General features: G+C 37.4%; 1 protein-coding gene across 7 annotated transcripts in view; it reads left to right on the forward strand.

Moving 5' to 3' along the window:
• Nucleotides 1-21,186, forward strand: part of CLIP-190 (Cytoplasmic linker protein 190) — a 199,219-nt gene that overhangs the window by 94,481 nt on the left and 83,552 nt on the right. For 5 of the 7 annotated variants that reach the window (XM_072544143.1, XM_072544145.1, XM_072544147.1 and 2 more), the window contains exon 3: nt 5,639-5,722. The exons of the other annotated variants lie outside the window; for them this stretch is intronic. In XM_072544143.1, coding sequence (XP_072400244.1) covers nt 5,639-5,722 — 84 coding nt within the window. The remainder of the gene's footprint in view (nt 1-5,638; nt 5,723-21,186) is intronic. 7 annotated transcript variants of the gene reach the window in all.

The following is a 21,186-nucleotide window of genomic DNA, read 5'->3' on the forward strand; positions in this document are numbered from 1 at the left end:
TTTCTTGTCTATAGTCAGCATAGCGTCGTGATCCTAGTACTGTTTTAGGTGTTCTAGGCATATCTGTAACAAAAATATATATTAAACATAATATATATTTCGGGGTAACTTTGCGCCACTTTTTTGGAGCAAAGTTACCCCGAGTCACCTGATAATTTGTAAACTTAGGTTAGAAAAAGAAAAGTTTATCATTTGTTCATATATAAGTCACAATTTAGTAAAAAAGTTGATAAACAGTATACACTTAACGCATACACAAATACTTACTTGTGAGATAATAGCACAACTTTCTACACACACCAAATTTTATACGTAGTTTTTACCGAAGTTTTTACACCACCACCTTCTCGACTCGCTGTAGGCATGTAAATGGAAGAGCAAGTCGATGCTGCACATGGGGAGACTTTGTCAATAGGCAACCAGTAAAACGGCGACGCGCGTTTTGTGAAGACGGTTTTTAATTCATAGGTAAATTAAAATGAAACTTTTTTTAGTAATGGAGCAAAGTTACCCTGGCAGGTGCAAAGTTACCCCTGTTTACGGTACCTGAAGAGGAGAAAAACAACTTAAAATAATCTGCTACGCAGACGACGCAATAGTACTCTCTCAAAGTGAAGACGATTTACAACGTATGCTGCATCAATTTAATATAACCGCCAGAAAATTTAACATGTCAATTTCCCCAAAAAAGACAAAATGCATGTTACAACAGCAAATTTACTAAGATGTAAATTGGAGCTGGAAGGACAGATAATAGAACAAGTGATGGAGTTTAAATACGTAGGCATCACATTATCTAGCTACGTAAAACTCGAAACGGAAGTGGAAGATCAAGTGAATAGAGCAAACAGAGCCGCAGGCTGCCTAAATGAAACAATATGGAGAAATACAAATATCGGGGAAGAAACGAAAGGCAGAATTTACAAAACAGTCATCAGACCAATAATGACAGACACTGCAGAAACAAGACCTGACACAGAGATGACAAAAAGGATGTTAGAAACAGCAGAGATGAAAACACTTAGAAAAATTGATGGTAAGACACTATGGGACAGAGCTAGAAGTACAGATATACGACGTAGATGCAAGGTGGAGAACATCAATAACTGGGTAAGAAATAGAAGAGTAGAATGGAACGATCATATAAGCCGAATGACAACAAATAGAGTAGTAAAGACGGCAAGAGACGGTTCCCCAATAGGAAGACGATCGGTAGGAAGACCACGAAAATACAAGATAATCGCCTGGGTTCAGCATCAAAGAAAAACTCCCTAGTTTCAGATTTTCCAACCACATAAAATTTATCCGTTGCTTCATTATTTTTTCGCGAAGTAATTCATGAAAAATGTCACGAATAATATTATGTAGCAATAATTTATTCAAATTTTAGATAATTTTCATGAGGCAGATTTCGCTATGATACACCTCACTGTATTAGTCGGTATGAATGTTTTACACAAGCACCGTGTTCTGTTCATGTGCACTTTATTACTAAATAATGAATGAATTCAATGCTGCAATTTATCGGTATTTTTATTTCGACTGGATGGAGAAAAATGACAAAATCTATTTACAGGCAGAAAATGGTAATTTTATACTGAAAATCGATATTATGGTCCTTCAGCAGTGTTCTTTTATTGAAACCATTGCACAATTTGCTGGAAACTAGCCGCAAATGGCTTTTATGGGAAAATATTATCTATATTTATAAAAAAAAGATTATAACGTACTCCATATTGAATAACAGGAGGTTTCGGGGATAGATAATCTACAATTGACAATATTTTATTATTAATATAACTATTAGAGAGAGAAAAAAGGCAGTCAATAATAAAGGAACCTATATGGTATTTGCGGACCTCACTAAGGTCTATGACCAGTCAGTGTAATGTTTGATGTATAAAAACGAAGTAATCTCTTAACGGTTTTTGAATACATTCTGAAACGGTTAAAATTACACGAAATAGGGTGGCTTTTTTGTACTTGTTGACATCACTAGCTTATAGCACTTGTTTTTTGTGTTAATTTATATTTTTGTTTTAATTTCACGCTTGATATATACATACAGTTGGAACCGTGGATCTTTACCAGTGCATCATCACTTAAAGCGTATAAAATATAGTTAAATTCAAATCGAGTGTCGTGAGAGGTCCTACAATATATCTTATTGTTTGGTGTGACCATTGACGCCCCGAAAAAAATATTGTACAGGGTGTAACAAAAAGATAGGTCAGAAATTAAATCATACATTCTGGATACAAATATAGCTTCGTTGAACTCAATTCAGCCTGAGAGACTTGTACACATCTTAGGAATGACATTTGGGTGATGCAATTTATTGGAGCGAGGAGGATTAGTTCGTGTAAACAGAAATCACTCCACCTCGTCTCAATGCTCCAGACCATCTACTATAGCTATTTTCCATTGAATACTGCATTCTTCTATGGCATCTAATGCCGTCTGTAGATTGTTTACCGCTATGTTTAGGTTTCTATATTTTGTCGCAATCGCTGTGTCATGTGCACAAAGGCTGAGCAGTATTCCTGGTGTTATTGGGACGTCGGCAGTGGATATTATATACAGTAGGGTTGACAGCACTGCTTCTGTGGTACTTCAGCCTCTGGGGTTCCATTCTTAGGTAGGACTTATCTTATTTAGACCCTGAACTCTGATTGTCCAAGATAGATAGATTTAGAGAGGTAGCCTTTTCGCCTATTCCACTGTGACCTTTTCAGATCAATTATGGTCCTCTAGTTCTAGATAACATTCTCTAGCCTGATCCTTTTTAAAAAGTCTAATAGCTTCGAGACTGTACCTTCCATGTAGCTATTTGCCGGTGGATTTTCTTCTAATGCAAAGAACCGCTCATTTGCCAGACTGTCACAGTGAAATGGAATGTGCTCTGATGTTTTTTCTTCGAGGTGACAGAATCTGCACAGGCCATCATCTGATAATCCCATCAGCAAGCGCCTATTCAGCTTACAGTGCTCTGTTATAAGACCTACTATTGTTTTGACTGTTTTCCTGTCTGGTTGTCCAAGTACGAAAAGATTAGTCTTGTCATGGCCCCACTGTATCCGTAGTCTCTCATTTTGTACGTGAGTCTTTTATGCCACACTCAGTCGAACGTTCGATCAGTCGCTGATCAATAAGGTGATAATAATAAACTCCGTCTCTCATTGACTTATTCTTCTGATTGCGCCGTTTCCTTTCGGAGGTTGGTGATCCAAATGGCAATTGTAACTTTGGAAACTGTTGCAGGAAAGATTTCTGCGGTTGCTCGGTCAAACCATCTCCTCAGGTCTTTCAGCCACGAGTTCTGGCGTCTTCAATCTGATCTTTTGCACTGTACTTTACCTTCCTATATGATTTGGAGTAATTAATATCTTTCACCTCTCAATACATTACCTAAATATTATATTTTCTTCTATTTGATCATGCTTAGTAATTCTTTTTGTTTACTCATGCGCCGAAATACCTCACCGTTGGTAACTTTTTGTATCCATGGAATTCTCAGCAACTTATTGACTAGTTGACCTAAAATTCCACCATCTCACTAAACCGGCTCCAAAAATACCAATCTGTGACATTTTATCTCATCATCGCAGTTAATCACAGATAATTATTCCTATTACTTATTAATAACCTCCCGAGAGACCTTTCGCAAATCTCGCAACTTTCTAATACCCCTCCGTTAAACATATGTGATTGTGCATCATATATCCATACATTCAGAGCTTTTACGTTCTCGCTGTTTGCCTATTTGCTAATAACCATGAGAATCGAAGTGCGTTTCTACTGGCCCTACGCATATCTCACTATTTATTAGTGTTTACCTGTTGGACATCAATGACGGTAGATTTTACCATCCCACCTAATCACAGATTTCATATTTTTCCGACTTAATAAAATACCAAACTGTACCTTACGTGTGTTTTGATCGTCAGTACCTCATTGTAACTAGCGAGAGAACACACATCTAGAGCGATTGCAGGAAGTAGTAAGATAACAAAGGTTTCATAGACTTAATATTTCGACTGTTTTCCAAGATCAGAGCTCAACTGTTTAAACAAACTATTGTCCTTCTGGCTTGTGTTATTCGTATATCAACTTTAATTCCTAGGTATATATGTGCACGACGTATTCTTATTTTCTCTATTTCTAGCAGGATATTCTATGGTTCAGCTTCTGTTGGAAGATATTTTGTGTTTTAATTATTCTTTTCCAGACCCCATTTTTTGTATTATTCACGTAGCTTCCTCGTCATATATTCGAGGGCCCCCGGTAATTTGCTAATATGATTTGGTTATCGGCAAACTGTAATGTATACAGACACTTGAAATTGTCGATTTCATTAATATTTTGGGGAACGACGAACTTAACACATTGTTTCTTTTATTAATAACTCTTACTACACACTAATAATAGTTGCGGTAGGAAGATGTACAGAACCCAGTTATAATTGTTGACCTTGATTGTTTGTCAGGTACATTCCTATTTTATAATCTATTGTGTAGGTCATTGTTATATAAACATTTTCTGCGTAGTCATTAGACATGAAGTTCTTACAAACAGGGTGTAGAGCGTGTGTAGAAAAATCAAAATAAACTTATTATTTTTTATGAAAAAGAACTTATTTTAAACTATTCCTCTTCCCGCTCTTAGGAAAAGGCGTGCATCTTTCACAGAACTGACAAATATTGCATTCAGGCAAAATATGTGCTTTTAACAGAATGGTGCTCAATCGTATTATAATAATGAAGTGTCGAAATAGCTTTTTGCTTAATAGCTAGGACGTTGATGTGGATATCCCTTGGCCACCCGGAAGTCCAATGCTTAACCCTAATTACTTTTGTTGTGGGGTTTTATGAAAGAGGAACTGTAGAAATTATATAGGGACAAAAAAATTTAAAAACAATGTGTTAAAATAATATTACCATGATGATAATTTAGTTGTAACGTACAGAAAAACCTAGAGGAATTAAGGAATCACCAAGTCCCATAAAATTTGTGATTTAGTTACATTTTAAGATGGTCTTATAATAATAAAGGACTCTGTGTCTCTTTCATTACAAAATGTCAAACAATTCATCAAATATTAAATGTGTTGCATATGTGAATCATTTCGATTTAGGTAAATAGAAATAAATAAATCGATTTACTCATGACCGGTTTAGCATACTACAATTCGCTATGCATCTTCAGGTATCCCGTACGCATCATTTAGTTTACTGTACCCGAGACCTGAAGATGCCTAGCAAATTTTAGGGTGCGAAACCGGTCATCCGTGGTAGAATAAATTGATTGTAAGTCTTTTATTTATTTCTTTTTACCTAAATTCACCAAATATAGGAAAAAAATCAATTTTCATTTTGTAACTTCAAAGAACTATAACTTTGTGTGTGTGCAATCGGTACTAAAGTAAGTAAGTTTAATCTAGAATATTTGGTTTACTCTATTTGGTTTTTGTTTTTAAATGTAGGAAACATCGGTAGTAGATTAAACGTTTTGATGATATCTTGTTAAGCATAATGACTCACAGGTAAAGATCCACGGTAACTACTGCTATATTCAATATAAATATGTCACTGCTTGTGTGCATGTAAGTGTATTAGCTTTGTTCGTTACTTGTGTATAGATGGTAGCACCGCATCTTCGCTAGACGCTCTTTGGGACCTCCATCCTAACGCTTTATACGAAGCTGGATTAAGCCGCCACAAAGGTAAGTTGTCATGATAAGACCAGGTGATATAGGTGATATAAGCGAGCAATTTTCCTTTTGTCATATATCAGCTTTTACTAATCTTACATTGAAGGTCAAATTACCTTTCGCGGATTTATTGTTTATAAGTCGTAAAACATTTACATTTGACGTGTAAATAATAATCACGTAGACTCCTACACCTTTGTCTCTATACTGTATCTGTTTGATTTATCTTATTTATTTATAAAAATAATTTAGTAGAAATTTGTCAAAATTTGTTACCTTTGAACTCATATACAGGGTATTTCATTAGTATGCATGAATAATCCTTGAAAAATGAGAAGATTTGACAAAAAATGTGTCTAAATATGCTTCAAAATCGTTTTATCTAATAATTATAAATAGTTATTTATGTACCAAGGGTATTAAGTACAAGTAATATTTGTACATTGAGGTCGACGATTTTAATAATGTCAGTATTTATGATGTGATGGCGCCTTATTTATCCTTCTCTTTTTATACGTATTAAATGAATCGTGTTTCGTTATTATTATCATTATTAGCTCGACATTACTTTATGGGTCATATCCTGTTCTAAGATGTTTTTTGACCTGCTTTAAGATGTGCTCCAAAGCCTGTTATGAGCTTTTTTTCAGTTTTTTTATACTACTACTACTACTACTAAGGATTTCCACAGTTTTCACTGTCTTCCTTCACTCAACCGTTTTCTCCAATTTTCCCTGTCATTCCAGTCTCCATCTCGCAGGGTTCTTTTCTCCATAGCCTCGTCGATTTCATCTCTGAATGACCTTCGGGGTCTTCCTCTCTTTCTTCTTCCAATCGGGCTCCATTCTGTGATTTTGTTTATCCAGCGTCCTCTGTCCGCTCTTCTGACGTGGCCGTACCAGGATAGTCTCTTCTCCTCTATATAGTCGATTATGTCTGATTGCACTCCCATTCTCCGCTTAATCTCTGCGTTTTCAATTCTGTCTCTTTTTGTAAGTCTACAGCTTCTCCTCAAGAACTCCATTTCTACTGCTCTTATTCTACCTCTATTTCTCTTGTTTATTGTCCAGTTTTCGGACCCATATGTCAGGATACTTCTTGTCAGGGTATTATATATTCTCTTTTTTGTCTTTATCGTAATGTTCTTATCCCACAACACTGAGTTTAGTTGTCTTATACAGTTTCTTGTTTGTCTCAGTCTGTTGTTTATATCTTCTTCTGTTGTTCCCTGGTTCGATATTATGGTTCCTAAATACTTGAATTTATCTGTTCCATTTATTTGTCTTCCCTCGTCTATCTCTAGGTTTCTCATATCCTTGTTTTCTGTTGTTAGGTATTCGGTTCTCTCTAAGTTTATTTCCATTCCGTTGTTTTTATATTCTTCTAGTTTTCTGAGCATAAAGCTGAGATCTTCTTCATCTTGTGCGATGACTACTTGATCGTCGGCAAAACTTAAGGTGTATAGTGTCCAGTTTTTTTATGTGAAGAAGAAATAAATCTTCTAAAGATCGTACCTGGCCGTGTTCCTTTAAAGATGGTCTGGCATGTGTTTGAATCAGGGTGGAAGGGACCATCTGTACGCAGTCAAAGGGGTCGTGCTCACAGATACACCCATAGCTTCCTATCTACCAGTTCAAGTTCACCCCTTCATCTTGACACCCATGCGGTGGTTCTCTCCAAACTGGTGCATCACATTGTCTTTTCTCTCTCTTTCTCTCTTATTTTTGCTGCAGATCCCTCTTCCCTTTCCCCTCATTGCTATCTGCATTAAGGAATTTGCACTTACCCTACCTACATACCTGTGTAATTCATGTCTGTCCTCGTCGAATATTCTGCACTCTGCCATGTCAGCCACTCCACAGTCCATACCCACAAATTTCCCCATCCTTTGTAGGTAGGCCCTGAAGGACACGTGTCCTGTTAGGAACTGGGTGGAAAAATAATTAGTATTTCTCTCGCCGCACTTCATCCATTCTGCGATATTTGGAATCAATACCGTTATGATGCTATTCCTAGCTAATATTTTCTCCTAATCATCCTTCCCATAGATCTCCACCCTTTATTTCACTATGAGTGGACGGGTCACACCTGCGATTACTTGTATGGCCACCGTTGATGTTGTTCTGTATGGACGTGCCACCCTTAGTTGTACTTTTTTTTTGGGCTTTCTCTAGCATCCTTCTATATTTCTTGGTCTTAAGCACTTGTTTGCATACCTATGCCCCGTGGAGTACAGTAGAGTAAACCACTTCCATTAAAATTCTGCTTTTGGTAGTCCCTAGGTTGGGCATATTGCTTGTCAGATTGCAGTTCTCTCCTTTGTCCTTCGAACAACGTATTTAACAAGCTCACCAAAAGTTTGCCTCGTATTTTACTTTTTTGGCAAGTAATATCCTTTCTTGGTCCTTATGAGTAGTCCGTATGATAGGGGTGATACAATGGACCCGTCTTCGGAGGTTTAAGTGTCTGAATAGCTCATAAATTCTTCTAAACTCTTTTACCATAACCATAAGATCCTTTCACCCTCCAGAAAAAAACTATATGGTCTCTGGCCTTTGGGCTCTTGAGAATGATAGCTTCTGTTTTCTCGACCGCCCGCATGGTGTCCCTACTTCTCATCCACATCTTTACTTTGTTGAGGGTTAGGTTCTCTCAATGCATGATTGACCACTTTTCGTTTGTGCCCCACCAGCACCAGCAGGTATCCGCATATGCTATTGCCTGTTCACCAATGACCAGACCTGTGGGCATTGGTATACAGGCACCTAAAATCCAAAGTGTCCCCAAAATCTCATTGTACAGAATATCACAAAGGAATGGCCCCAGGATGGAGCTCTGCGGCACTCCCGCCGTGGTTTTCATTAAGTTACCCATCGTAATGTTGTTGTATCTATTAGTGAAATAGTCCGTGACCAAGATCTGCAGATAGGGGGATATCCCCAAGTCGTCCAGAAGTTTGACGATCATTTTCCAGCTAGTACTATTAAAAAGCGGTTTTCTTATATCCGCCATACATCTGCTCCTACATATGGATATCTCCCTCTTGATCCTGCTTATGGCACCTACCGCAGATTTTCTTTTCCTGAACTCATACTGTCGGTCGGATATGCCACCTTTCTCCATTATCTCCCTCTCCAGCCTTGTCTTCACAAGGATCTTAAAGACCTTGTCTAAGGTATTTAACAGGCATATAGGTCTGTACGCCCTAGGCTCCTCTAATGCCTTTCCCGGTAGTATGAATTAATTATAAATTATGAACCGGTTTCGAATATCTTGGTAACTCTTGCCTTCTTAGCAGGTTGTTCATAATATCTTCCCCTTAATGATGATCTTTATTATCTCGAGTGCTGCCTTATCAGGTCTAGGCGCTTTTCCTGCTTTGAGCGGTTTGCCAGTTTCCGTCACTTCTTCCCTTGTGAGTTCAGTTACGGTGTCTCCAACTGTGTTGGCGTAAAGCTTGCGTAAAGCTGTGAAAAAAGAGCTTTGGCCAGTCCTTTGGTTTTCCAGTTGGTTTTATTCAGAATAATATTGTCTTGTTCCACTTGTTCCAAGGATCTGAGTCTGGGTCTGGTCTTTGCTCTTCTCCCTATTGGTGCATGTTTGTTTCGTTTCTAGGGTATTTAATTTTTCTCAATACGTTCCACCTGGTGCGTCCAGAAAAATCGCTCAAATTAAACGATGTTTTGTCCTTTAAAAGTTGCGAGAGTTCGAATCTATACTCGTAATGTGCCGTTAATGTTTTTATATATCCACAAGGAAAAGTTAATTTTCTGTAGTCAGCTGTATACTATATATCACAAAAAATTTAGTAAAATATGGTTATTTATTTAAAAAAGCTCTATCCATGATGACTCTCGCAATGTGTAGCCTTGCTTTATCCTGCTGAAAAATTGGATGTTGGAACGTTTGAAGGTGGGGTATGAAATGACGTTCCAGAATTTCTTCTACGTATCGCTGAGCTGTCATGTTCCATCTGACGAAGATTAAAGGTCACCTTGAAACCATAAGCGATGGCACTCCACACCATAACGCCAACAGTGCAGGTGCCGTTCGGCAAAAAACTATGGATTTCGTCTTTCAATACGTCGTCTTCTGACCCTTGTTCGGCAATCATGCATCCCTAAACAAAAATCGAGTTTCATCACTAAAGACAACCTCATTCCATTCCTGGTCCCAAGCCAATCGTATTCTGCACCATTTAAGACGATTACGTCATGAATTCACTATATATTCAATAGAATGGGGGATATTATACATCCCTAATGATCGGTACTAATCTTAAATGTTAAAATTTTTCTGTTAGCAAATTTAGAACAAAAAAATGAATAAAAAATGAAAACCTGAACTGATATGGCTGAAATTTTAATGCGATCTGTTTTTGCGATATCTTTTAAATTGACCCATCTTATTCTATTCACCGTATCTAGAAATAAATCTGTTAACGTTAGACCAGTCCACTTCCTAAAATTGGCCAGCCTGAAAATACGTCCACGTCCAGGGCCTCTCTTACCCTCTATCTTGCCTTCTAGAATCAACTGTAGAAGTCGGTATTTATTATTACGCATGATGTGGCCGAAGTAAGCCACTTTTCTGTTCTTTACGGTGTTAATATTTCAAATGCCTCTAATCGTTTTATGGCTTCTTCTGTAGGGCTCCAGCTTTCTATTCCATAGAGGAGGACACTAAAGACGTAACATCTAAAAATTCTTATGCTGATATTGATACTTAAAGATAAGTTGCAGAGAATCTTCCTAAGGCGGTTGAAAGAGCTTCCGGCTTTTTCAATACGAGTTATTATTTCGTAGCTGTGATCCCAAGTGATCCCTTAATATAGCAGCCCAAATAGCATATTGTTTCTGTTCTTGCCAATGATCATTATTTTTGTCTTCTTGCAATTTAGTTTTAGGCCGTATTTGTTACATATTTCTACAACGTTATCCATCATCTTTGGAGCCCCTACGCACTATCTGCCAGCAACACTGTATCGTCTGCATATCTAATATTGTTTATAAGTTGGCCACTTACAGCAATCCCATCTTCTGATTCGTCCAAGGCCTCTCTAAAGATGTTTTCAGAGTACCTATATGTTATATAATGCCGGTGACAATATGCAACCCTGTCTAGCTTCTTTTTCGACTGAAGATCTCGGACATTTCATTTTCTAATCGCACTGTTGATTTTTGGTTGGGGATATAAGTTTCAGATCAATCTTATATCCTTACCATCGAGTCCTGATGTTTGTATACTAAATTTTATTAAAATAAAATAATTTATAATGGACGGTCGAATTTTTATTTTTTGTTGGTAGGTATGCCCATGGTACGAGTATCTTCTATTCTTTTATTTCTCTTTAAATAGGTATTTGAACATACACACTATAGAATTATTTAAAAAACAGTTGATAATCTTCATACACATCAAGTATACTAATGAGTCTTTTTATTTATTTTAGGGTTTGTGGATGTGGTTGCTAAACCAAGTTAAACATTCCTACATGACCCCAAAAATTATCTAGGTACATTATTTATACAGTATACTAATAGAAATACTTATACAAACAAATAGTTTTTTACTGTGATAAAAAGGATGTAACCTAAATAAACAAGAGCTTAATTTATTTTTAGACGCTCACTCATAACAAAAATCCCACATTTTATTGGATATGTAAATGATAAGTTGTCCGGCAAATAAAAAAAAACTATATATTTCGCGGTGAACACCATGAGTGGCATAATTTTAATAAAACTTAATAACAACATAAATACAACGTATAACAAATATTATAGAAAGATTTCTCGAATCTCTTATTTTCCCGGAGATCTCTAACTCTAAACTCTAAAAATCTAAATTGCTCTTATGTCTTATACATATTTTATCTCGTTATTTGGAATGCTCCCAGAACCCAGTAGAATTTCTTCGGCAGCCTAATAGCTGTGGAATAAATCGTCGCGTAGTATGTTCGATCAGGGGCGTAGCAGGGAGTTGGCGTAATACTATCTATCAATTATTATTTCCCATATATTCATTAACGTGGTTAAGAGGTTGTACAGCCTTATAACATATAGATTATTAAATACACCTTTTGTTTTTGTATACATATACTAGCATGCTTTCAATCATCTAACACTTTTCCAACAAGAAATCAAATTATTTAAAGTAAATTAAGAAAATAATCCAACTTAAATATATCACCTTTATCGCCTGGTAACAATTTTGCATGAAAAGACACTAATTAGGCTTGCTTAAACTTTGAGGAATTTTTATTCAGTTATCGATCATCAAAAGGAGTATTCACAGACTGAGTCGTTTGGAGTTTACATTTAATTTAAATTAACTAGGTAAAATGTTTTACGACTTGATGCATAATGTTGTCTATTATAAAAATAAATAATATTCTATTCTTCCAACGAGCTTGTCTTGAGTATGCTTGCTTGCATGTTTATATTGGAGGAAGACCATCATACCCCCAATTACACCATTTGCTGAAATTCGATTTTTAAAAGTTAATTGTTTACAAAATATCGTGTATGTTAAACACAACTATTATTAAGTCAATATTCAACGTGGAGACTGAGAAATTATGTTGAAACGCTTATTTTCTTGTAGTAATTTTGAATTTTTAAAATATGATGGCCTTCTTCAAGGTAGCGATATAGGTATATACAGGTTATGTATGGTTTTGGTTGCTTTATTGATCTTCTACAATATACCTGTGAAACCATGCTTTTAGTAGTTTTATTGTGTAATCTGTAAGTTCTATTTGACGTTAAAATAATTAAATCGGCAAAGAAACGATGTAAAACTAATCAAGAATGCAGCATGCCGAAGTGTCTAAATAAGAAGTTTCCAGAAGATATATTATTTATTATTAAGCTGCTATATATAGTTCGAAATAAACATTTTTAATATTACGTTATAGGATAATTAAAAAAACAAAAGAATTATTCTTGGACTAATAAGTATGTAGTATCTCTTAGAAAAAGAATATTCAACTTACCTACTCGTATTTCGCCAAAAATTCTAGTTTTTAATACCGGAAGTCGGGATCGAGTGCTGTTTTGTGCTTTTTATGGTACAGGACAACATGGTTCTTCAATTTAAATGCCCATTTTCCTTCTTGGTGCAATTTCCTAAATGAGATGAGTGGGTGGAACGAGAACCTGCACTGATCCGTTAGAGCGCTCTTATTTAGGACTTAGTTAGGACATAATTGATAGGGCTTGCCCAGGCAGGACCTTCTATATCTGGTCTGATAGTCAATCAGCTCTAAAGGCTCTGGAAGCACTCAGAGTCAGTTTTAAGCTGGTTCTTGAGAGCACTGGCTGATGTTGCGCTGACCAATACTATCAACATGATGGCTACTGCGACACTCATGTGTGGAAGGGAACAAAGGACCTGACGCCCTGACAAGACGGGGCTCATCCACACTGCCTATGGGACTCGAACCTATGATTGGAGTACCCTTCGGGACTGATCGAGGTAGTCTTAAGAAGCTTCTTTTGCGGTGATTTTAAGTCTCCTGGGCTAGTGCCGGTACACCTCCAGCTTGCTACTAGTTAACTGGATAGGTATCACGAGCTTGCTTGGGGATTTGACGGATGGGCAGAATGGCGACTGGAAATCCGGAAAAATAGGTTTCAATGTACTCCTCGAGCGGCAACAGCAGAATTCGTCCGCGCATTTAATCGGTTGCAAAAGATATTGCGAATCACGGACGTAGTATACCATGCCAAATTAAGTTCTGTTGGATCTTTAGGCTTCCTATATTCCGCCGGGACATCTTAGTTTTCAATTTTCGCTTTTTTTAAACTTTTCATGACATTACAGTATAAATTAAGTTTAACAATACTGAATACAGCAATATTTTTTATATATTACTGACAAGGAAAACAAAATAACACTTCCCCGTGAATTATAAACAAAAAGAACAAAATAACAATACAAGCGAGAAATTCCCTGTAAAAAATAACGAAAAGGATTGCAAGCTTGTGAGATTTGATAATGCGTTGTTCGAACCACCCCCGTCCTGCCCCTGTAACGCACCGTAACGTGTTACCAGACCCCCTTCCCCCAAATGGCGTTACGTAATACTTGAACGACTCCTATATTGTTGTTCCAGGTATTGATTTCAATGTATTTGGTACAAATTTCTTACATCTGTTGTTTTCTAAGTCGCAGTCGTCAATTCCTAGTTTCGTTCTGGTTCCGTATTCAAATAACCGACACAGCTTTATTCTGTTGTAATTTTTTACCTATCATCATTATCTTGGTGCTACAGCCCTTAGAGGGCCTCGACCTTCTTAAGCTTTCTACGCCATTCTATTCTGTCCCTCGCTTGCATTTTCCAGTTGCCGACTCCGATCTTCTCGGCATCTTGTGTTACCCCGTCCATCCACCTCAGCTTTGGTCTACTCCGTCTTCTTATTGCCACGGGTTGTGCTGTTAGAATCTTTTTTATCATGTTTGACTCAGGGGTCCGGGCTACATGTCCTGCCCACTGCAGGCGGTTTCGCTTAATTATAGTGGTAATATCTTTACCACCAAACGTATGCTTGTAGATATTCTGCAGTTCAAAGATATATCTACGCCTCCATACTCCGTTCTCACAGACCGCTCCGAATATCTTGCGTAGCACCTTTCTTTCAAAAATGGATAGAGCGGATTCATCTGTTTTCGTTAGCGTCCATGCCTCTGATCCATATGTGAGAACGGGGACTATCAGTGTTCTATACAGCCTTATACGAGTTTTTTGAGACAGACGTTTGTTAGCTAAGTACTTTGATAGGCCATGATAACACCTGTTTGCAATTATTATTCGCCTTTTTATTTCCTCAGATGTGTTATTATTGGGGTTAACCGATGTCCCTAGATATATAAACTCTTTGACTGCTTCGAAGTTTTGGTCATTGATGATTAAATTTGTGTCAACATTTCCAGCTCTTGTGTTTGTGTTAGTCGCCATGAATTTGGTTTTATTTTGATTTATCTGTAACCCCATTCGTTCTGCTGCTGCTACTAGCTCGGTTAGGATTTCCGCAGTTCTCGCCCTAGTTCTTGTTATAATGTCCACGTCGTCTGCATATGCTAGAATTTGGACTGATCTATTAAATATTGTTCCCCTGCTATCTAAATTAGCGTCTCGTACAACTTTTTCTAAGGCGACATTAAAAAGCTGACACGCCAGCGCATCTCCCTGCCTTAACCCCCTATGTATTTGAAATGGGGTTGACGAGTCGTTTTGAATTTTAACTGCTGATAGCATCTTCGCCATTGTCACTTTTATCAAACATATGAGTTTTTTTGGAATTCCCAACTGATTCATAGCATTGTAAAGACTTGGTCTTAAGACACTGTCATATGCCGCTTTAAAATCGACAAAAATATGATACATATCTATGTTAAACTCTTGCGCTTTTTCGAGGATCTGTCGTAGTGTAAAGATCTGGTTAATGGTTGAACGTCCACTCCTGAATCCCGCCTGATATTCTCCTAGAAACATTTCAGTATAAGGCTTTAATCTCTCGTGCAAAATATTTGACAATATCTTGTATGATGTATTTAGGAGAGTAATTCCGCGGTAATTATTGCATTCCAGTTGGTTTCCCTTTTTGTGTAACGGGCAAATTAAGCCTAAGCTCCATTCTTCAGGCATTTGCTCCTCAGACCAAATTCTACAAACAATTTCTCGCATCACCTTGGTGAGCTGCTCTCCACCGTGCTTAAATAACTCTGCTGGGATGCCATCGCTACCTGGGGACCTATGGTTCCTTAGTTTTTCTATAGATATTTTCACTTCATCTACCGAGGGGGGTTCCACGAGTTCCTCATTTCGATATTCCAGCTCTATATTGTTAGTAGGTTCCCCTTCCAGCAACTCTCGAAAGTGCTCTACCCATCGTAAAAGGATATCCTCTTTGTTGGTAAGTAAGTTACCTTCCTTATCATTACAATAGTTGATTCTTGGTTTGAATTCTTTTCTAATACTATTTATTTGATGATAGAACTTTCTTGTTTCTCCTTGACTCATATGGCTTTCGAGCCGTTCTAATATGTCATTTTCCGAGTCTCGTTTCTTTTTTCGGTGTATGCGTTTTTCCTCTCTCCTTAAGTTTTTGTATCTATCTATTGTTGTTCTAGTTTTTCGTTGTTGCATGGTCCTAAATGCCTCGTTCTTCTTATCTGTTATTTTTTTGCAGTCTTGGTCGAACCAGTCGTTTCTTTCTTGGGTTCGGGATATTCCCAATGTGCTTTCGGCTGCTAATTTCAGAGCCTCCTTGCAGTTGTTCAACATTTCCGTGCTTGATTGGTCGACTGCCCAGGTGTGTTCTAGGGTTTCTTTTATATGTGACTGGAACTGTTTCTCTTTGTTTTCATTTTTTAGCATATGTAAATTATATTTTACTTGTCTAGTGCCCCTTTCTTTCTTGGCATTGGAAATTCTTTGTCGTAACTTGGCCCTTACCATAAAATGGTCTGAGTCAATATTTGCGCCTCTGTAACTTCTTATGTCCATTAGGTTTGTAAAGTGCCTTCTGTCAATTATAACATGGTCAATTTGATTTGTGGTGCGTCCATTTGGTGATATCCAAGTTGCTTTATGGATATTCTTATGATTAAAACATGTACTTCCCACAATTAAATCTTTGGAAGCTGCCATACTAATAAGCCTTAAACCATTGTCATTAGTAACGTCGTGAAGGCTGTGTTTACCAATATAATCTTGGTAGCATATCTCTTTTCCTATCTGGGCGTTCATGTCTCCAATGATTATTTTAATATCGTTTTTGGCACAGTTATCATATGCTCTTTAGAGATCTTCGTAGAATAGATCTTTAATTTCTTCGTCTTTTTCCTCGGTTGGCGCGTGCACGTTGATCAGGCATATGTTGAAAAATGTTCCTTTTATTCGAAGGATGCATAACCGATCATTTATGTAATATATATCATGTTCTTTTTTCTGCATAATGCCGGTTCCTTTCCATCTCATCTCTTGAATGGCTGCAATGTCTATTCTATATTTTAGGAGTTGATCTTGCAGCAGCTTCAGTCCCGCTGTCCTATACAGCGTTCTTACATTCCAAGTACTGATCTTTAAATCATTGTCCTTAGTTCGGTGCGTGGGTCGTCGTCTTGAATTCAGTCCGGCTTTTCTATCTCGAGATTTCGTAACAATAGGTTTTTATGGGATGAGGGAGTTAGCCTCATGCCCAACCCCCTTTTCGGAGGACCATTTCTCCCTTCCTCGTCAGCCCTGACCCCACCTTCCGCTGGGGTTGGTTACCCAGTCTCCAGTAGGGTTGCTCAGGTTTACCGGGGTTCACCCGTGTGTTCCGGATCACACTTCTCGGAGGTGAGGATAGGAATTGAGTAGGAGAGGCTAGAGGCGTTATCTGGAAGCAACGCCTTATGATGCGCATCACTACTCCATTAAAACCCCAATTTTTTACCTATAGACCAGAGAAATTAGCAAATAAAAAGCCTATTTCGTGACACTCTTTGATACAGGTATCTAACAACTGGTTTTGATAAATTTGGTGATAGCAATATGTAGTCAATAAAATATGCAAAAGATTGAACGTCATTTTTTGCTTATAAATAATATATAATGTAAGTTGATTTTAAATTATAAAGATGGAGACCGGGTAATTATATGGAAAAGTAACACAATTTTACTGAGAAAGCGTCGAACATCCTTTGAAATGGGAGTTCGTTATTTTTGTTAATTTGTTGCTAAATTATTGCAAAAATAGTTTTAAAAAATCGTTTTTTTGAGACTTATTAATAACTTCTCTAAAAATGCACAAAGAACTTTAATTTCGCGTTTTAGTAGGGACAATATCATATGTATTAGCTATAAAAATTTCAAGAAGTTTCAGTTAACAGTTATTGCAAAATTTAAATTTTTATCCGAGAAAGCTTTTATCTACAACGTTATTATGAGTAAACTATTAGGTCTACATAAATTCTAAAAGCACCAAATTTATCGTAAACCAAAGAACAAAAGTCCTTATTATTGACTTTAAAGCCTACAGTGAAAGAATTTGCTATTTTCGCTTAAAAGGGAAATTCTTTAATTACAGTTTGATCAATGCACATGCCCCAACTGATGACAAACCAGAGGAAATAAAAGAACAGTTCTTCGAAGACCTAGAGCAAGCCTACAGAAGATGTTCCAGAAATGACATTAAGATTTTATTAGGTGATATATATGCAAGAATAGGACGAGAGCGAGTTTTCATGCCCACAATAGTAAAGCATAGCCTACACAACATCACTAGCGATAATGGATTACGACTTATAAACTTAGCAGCAACACTAAATATGAGAGTCGCTAGCACCTATTTTAAACATACATTCTCTCCCGATAGAAGAACAACGAGTCAGATTGATCACATCTCAATAGATTCAAGGCATGTAACAGACGTAATAAACTGCAGAAGTTTTAGAGGCGCAAACATAGACTCAGATCACTGCCTAGTGATCTCAATATTTAGGGCTAGAATTTCAAACACTAGTAAAGAAATAAAATGGATAGAAAAAAATGGAATGTGCAAAAGCTAAGAGATGCGACAATTGCAGAAGGGTACTCGGAAAACATCATTAGCAGGCTAAGCAGTCAAAATGTAAATGAAGAAGGCCAGACAGATATAGACTCTTACTGGACCAGAATAAAGGAAGACAAAAGAAAAAAATGAAACCTACAGAAAGATGCTAACCCGACGAACTAGAACAACTGTAGAGAATTACCAAACAAAGAGAAGAGAAGAGAAGAGGATACACAAAAGAAAAAAAACGAAACCTCAACAAAGAAAAAGAATTCAAGGCAACCCCAAGACAATGCAGAAGTCAGAATGGCCACCTATTCTTCTTCTTAAAGTGCCTATCCGTTCCGGATGTTGGCGATCATCACGGCTATCTTTACTTTGTTTATTGCAGCGCGGAACAGTTCAGTGGTAGTCGTGTTATACCACTTTCGTAAATTTTGAAGCCAGGAAATGCGTCTTCTTCCCGGTCCTCTCTTACCATTTACCTTCCCTTGGAGAATCAGCTGGAGAAGGCCGTAACGTTCTTGATTTCTCATTACATGTCCTAGATATTCCAACTTTTTAGTTTTGACGGTCATGAGAATTTCACATTCTTTCCCCATTCTACGCAGGCCTCCACATTAGTAACTCTGTCAACCCAGGATATACGTAAGATGCGCCTTTAACACCACATTTCGAAAGCTTCGAGCCGATTCATAGATGCAACAGTCAGTGTCCACGCTTCCATTCCGTAGAGTAGAACTGTGAATATGTAGCAGTTCAATAGACGGCATTTTGTTTTTAATGATATGTCTCGACTGTTGAAAATGGTTCTCATTCTAACGAATGCTGCTTTTGCTTTTATTATTCGCTGTTTGATTTCTGTTGAGTGGTCCCATTGGCTATTTAAATTGGTGCCTAGATGTGTATATATGGCGACCTATTAACAACAAGGAAAGATGTATTGAATAGATGAGTGGAATACTTTAATCAGGCACTTAATTCAGAGGAAGAAGAAGAAAACCTGGGAAACGAAAGAGATGAGGTAAGGGGAACAGACGAGAGAGAACAGGAACCACCAACGATTCTTGAAGTTCAAGATGTTGTTAAAAAACTAGCCAGAACCAAATCACCCAGAATAGATAATCTCCCAACTGAACTATATAAAGAAGGTTGCCACGATACCATAATGGTGTTAGAGCAGCTTATAAAAGAAATATGGACACAGATATCCCTCCCCAATGATTGGAATATTGGAATACTTTACATCATTCACAAAAAAGGAGATATCTGTGAATGCTCTAACCACAGAGGAATTCATCAGATTGCAATCCTGAAACAAATTTTAGAAAAAACACTGGAATATGGCATTGATACTCATCGCATATTTATAGACTACAAAACAGCTTACGACTCTGTGAATAGAAGAGAAATGTTCAAAGCAATGAAAGAACTAGGAATACCAAATTAGTTGTTGAATTTAACAAAACTAACTCTTGAAAAAGTTGAATGTAGAGTCCGAATTCAAGTGGAACTGTGTGAACCTTTTAAAACAAATAACGTGCTGTGCCAGGGAGACCCTCTCTCCTGTATACTGTTCAATCTTGGTCTGGAAAAATAATACGTATGTCACAAATCATAACCATTGGTTCAATATATAACAAATCAGTGCAATTCCTTGTCTATGCTGATAATATCAATATTGGTGGTAGAGCGGAAAACGCTGTACGAGAGGCATATGTAGCATTAACAGGATCAGCTACAAAAATGGGTTTAATAATAAACACCAATAAAACGAATTATATGAAAATAAGCACGCCAACAAAAATCCTACGATCACTTGTTAAAAAAAACGACGCCATCGAAGCAGTGAACGAATTTGTATACCTGGGAGCGCTATCAGAGTGGAGCCATAACCTCTTGTATTTTGCAGGCCGGGCGATGCCGGCTGGGTGGCTACGATCATCCCGCAACCAAACCCCTGCCATCCGAAAAACCGGCCCAATTCTGCTGGTCTATTCCTCTCCGACCTCCCCCCTCTGTAGTTCAACCAAAGCCAAGCTCTCTAAAGCGGGCATAAAAAAATTAGCCAAGACAGCAAAAGTGCTGTTCTAAAAGTTTAAAATAGACAAACAAAAACATCTACGTGGTCAGTAGGTAAAAATAGAAAAAACCCTAACTAGACGAACGTAGATCCCGCGATAGGAAGAAGCCGATAAAGATACTCGAAAATGAAAAGTTTCATGTCATTTATGTTAGGACCTCATAAAATGACTATTAATATGGATGCTACCTATAATTGCCTTAGTGATGAAGTTGCGGAAGTCGAACCGTGATAGGTTCGAAGAATTCGACTTAACACTGAAAATAATACTACGGCAGAGATAAACCACAGAATTTGCACTGCCAACAGATGCTATTTTGGGCTCAATCTCTTCCTTATCTCCACAATAATATCGAGAAATACAAAAATAAAACTCTACAAAACAATAATACTCCCAGTCCTAACATATGGTCCAGAGACCTGGACTCTAACAAAAAGTAATGAAAACATGCTAGGATGTTTCGAAAGAAAAGTACTAAGGCGAATCTATGGAGCAGTGAATGACAATGGAGTGTGAAGAAGACGATACAACTTTGAACTTTATAGAATATACCAGGAACCTGATATCGTAAAACATATTAAGATAGGACTCCGAGGTGGATAGGGCATGTAATGCGGATGAAACAAAATTACCCAGCTAGAAAAACGCTCCTTGATAGACCCGTTGATCAGAGAAGAGGAGGAAGACCCAGAACGAGATGGTTGGATGACGTGGAAGACGACCTAAAAACCAGGAATATAAGACAATGGAGGAAAAGGGCCCAAGAGAGATCTGAATGGAAGGACATAGCCAGACAGGCAAAAACCCATCCAGGGATATGATGGTCAAAGAAGAAGATTCACCTTTA

Source organism: Diabrotica undecimpunctata, chromosome 9, assembly GCF_040954645.1.
Source record: "Diabrotica undecimpunctata isolate CICGRU chromosome 9, icDiaUnde3, whole genome shotgun sequence".
Taxonomy (NCBI): Eukaryota; Metazoa; Arthropoda; class Insecta; order Coleoptera; family Chrysomelidae; genus Diabrotica; species Diabrotica undecimpunctata.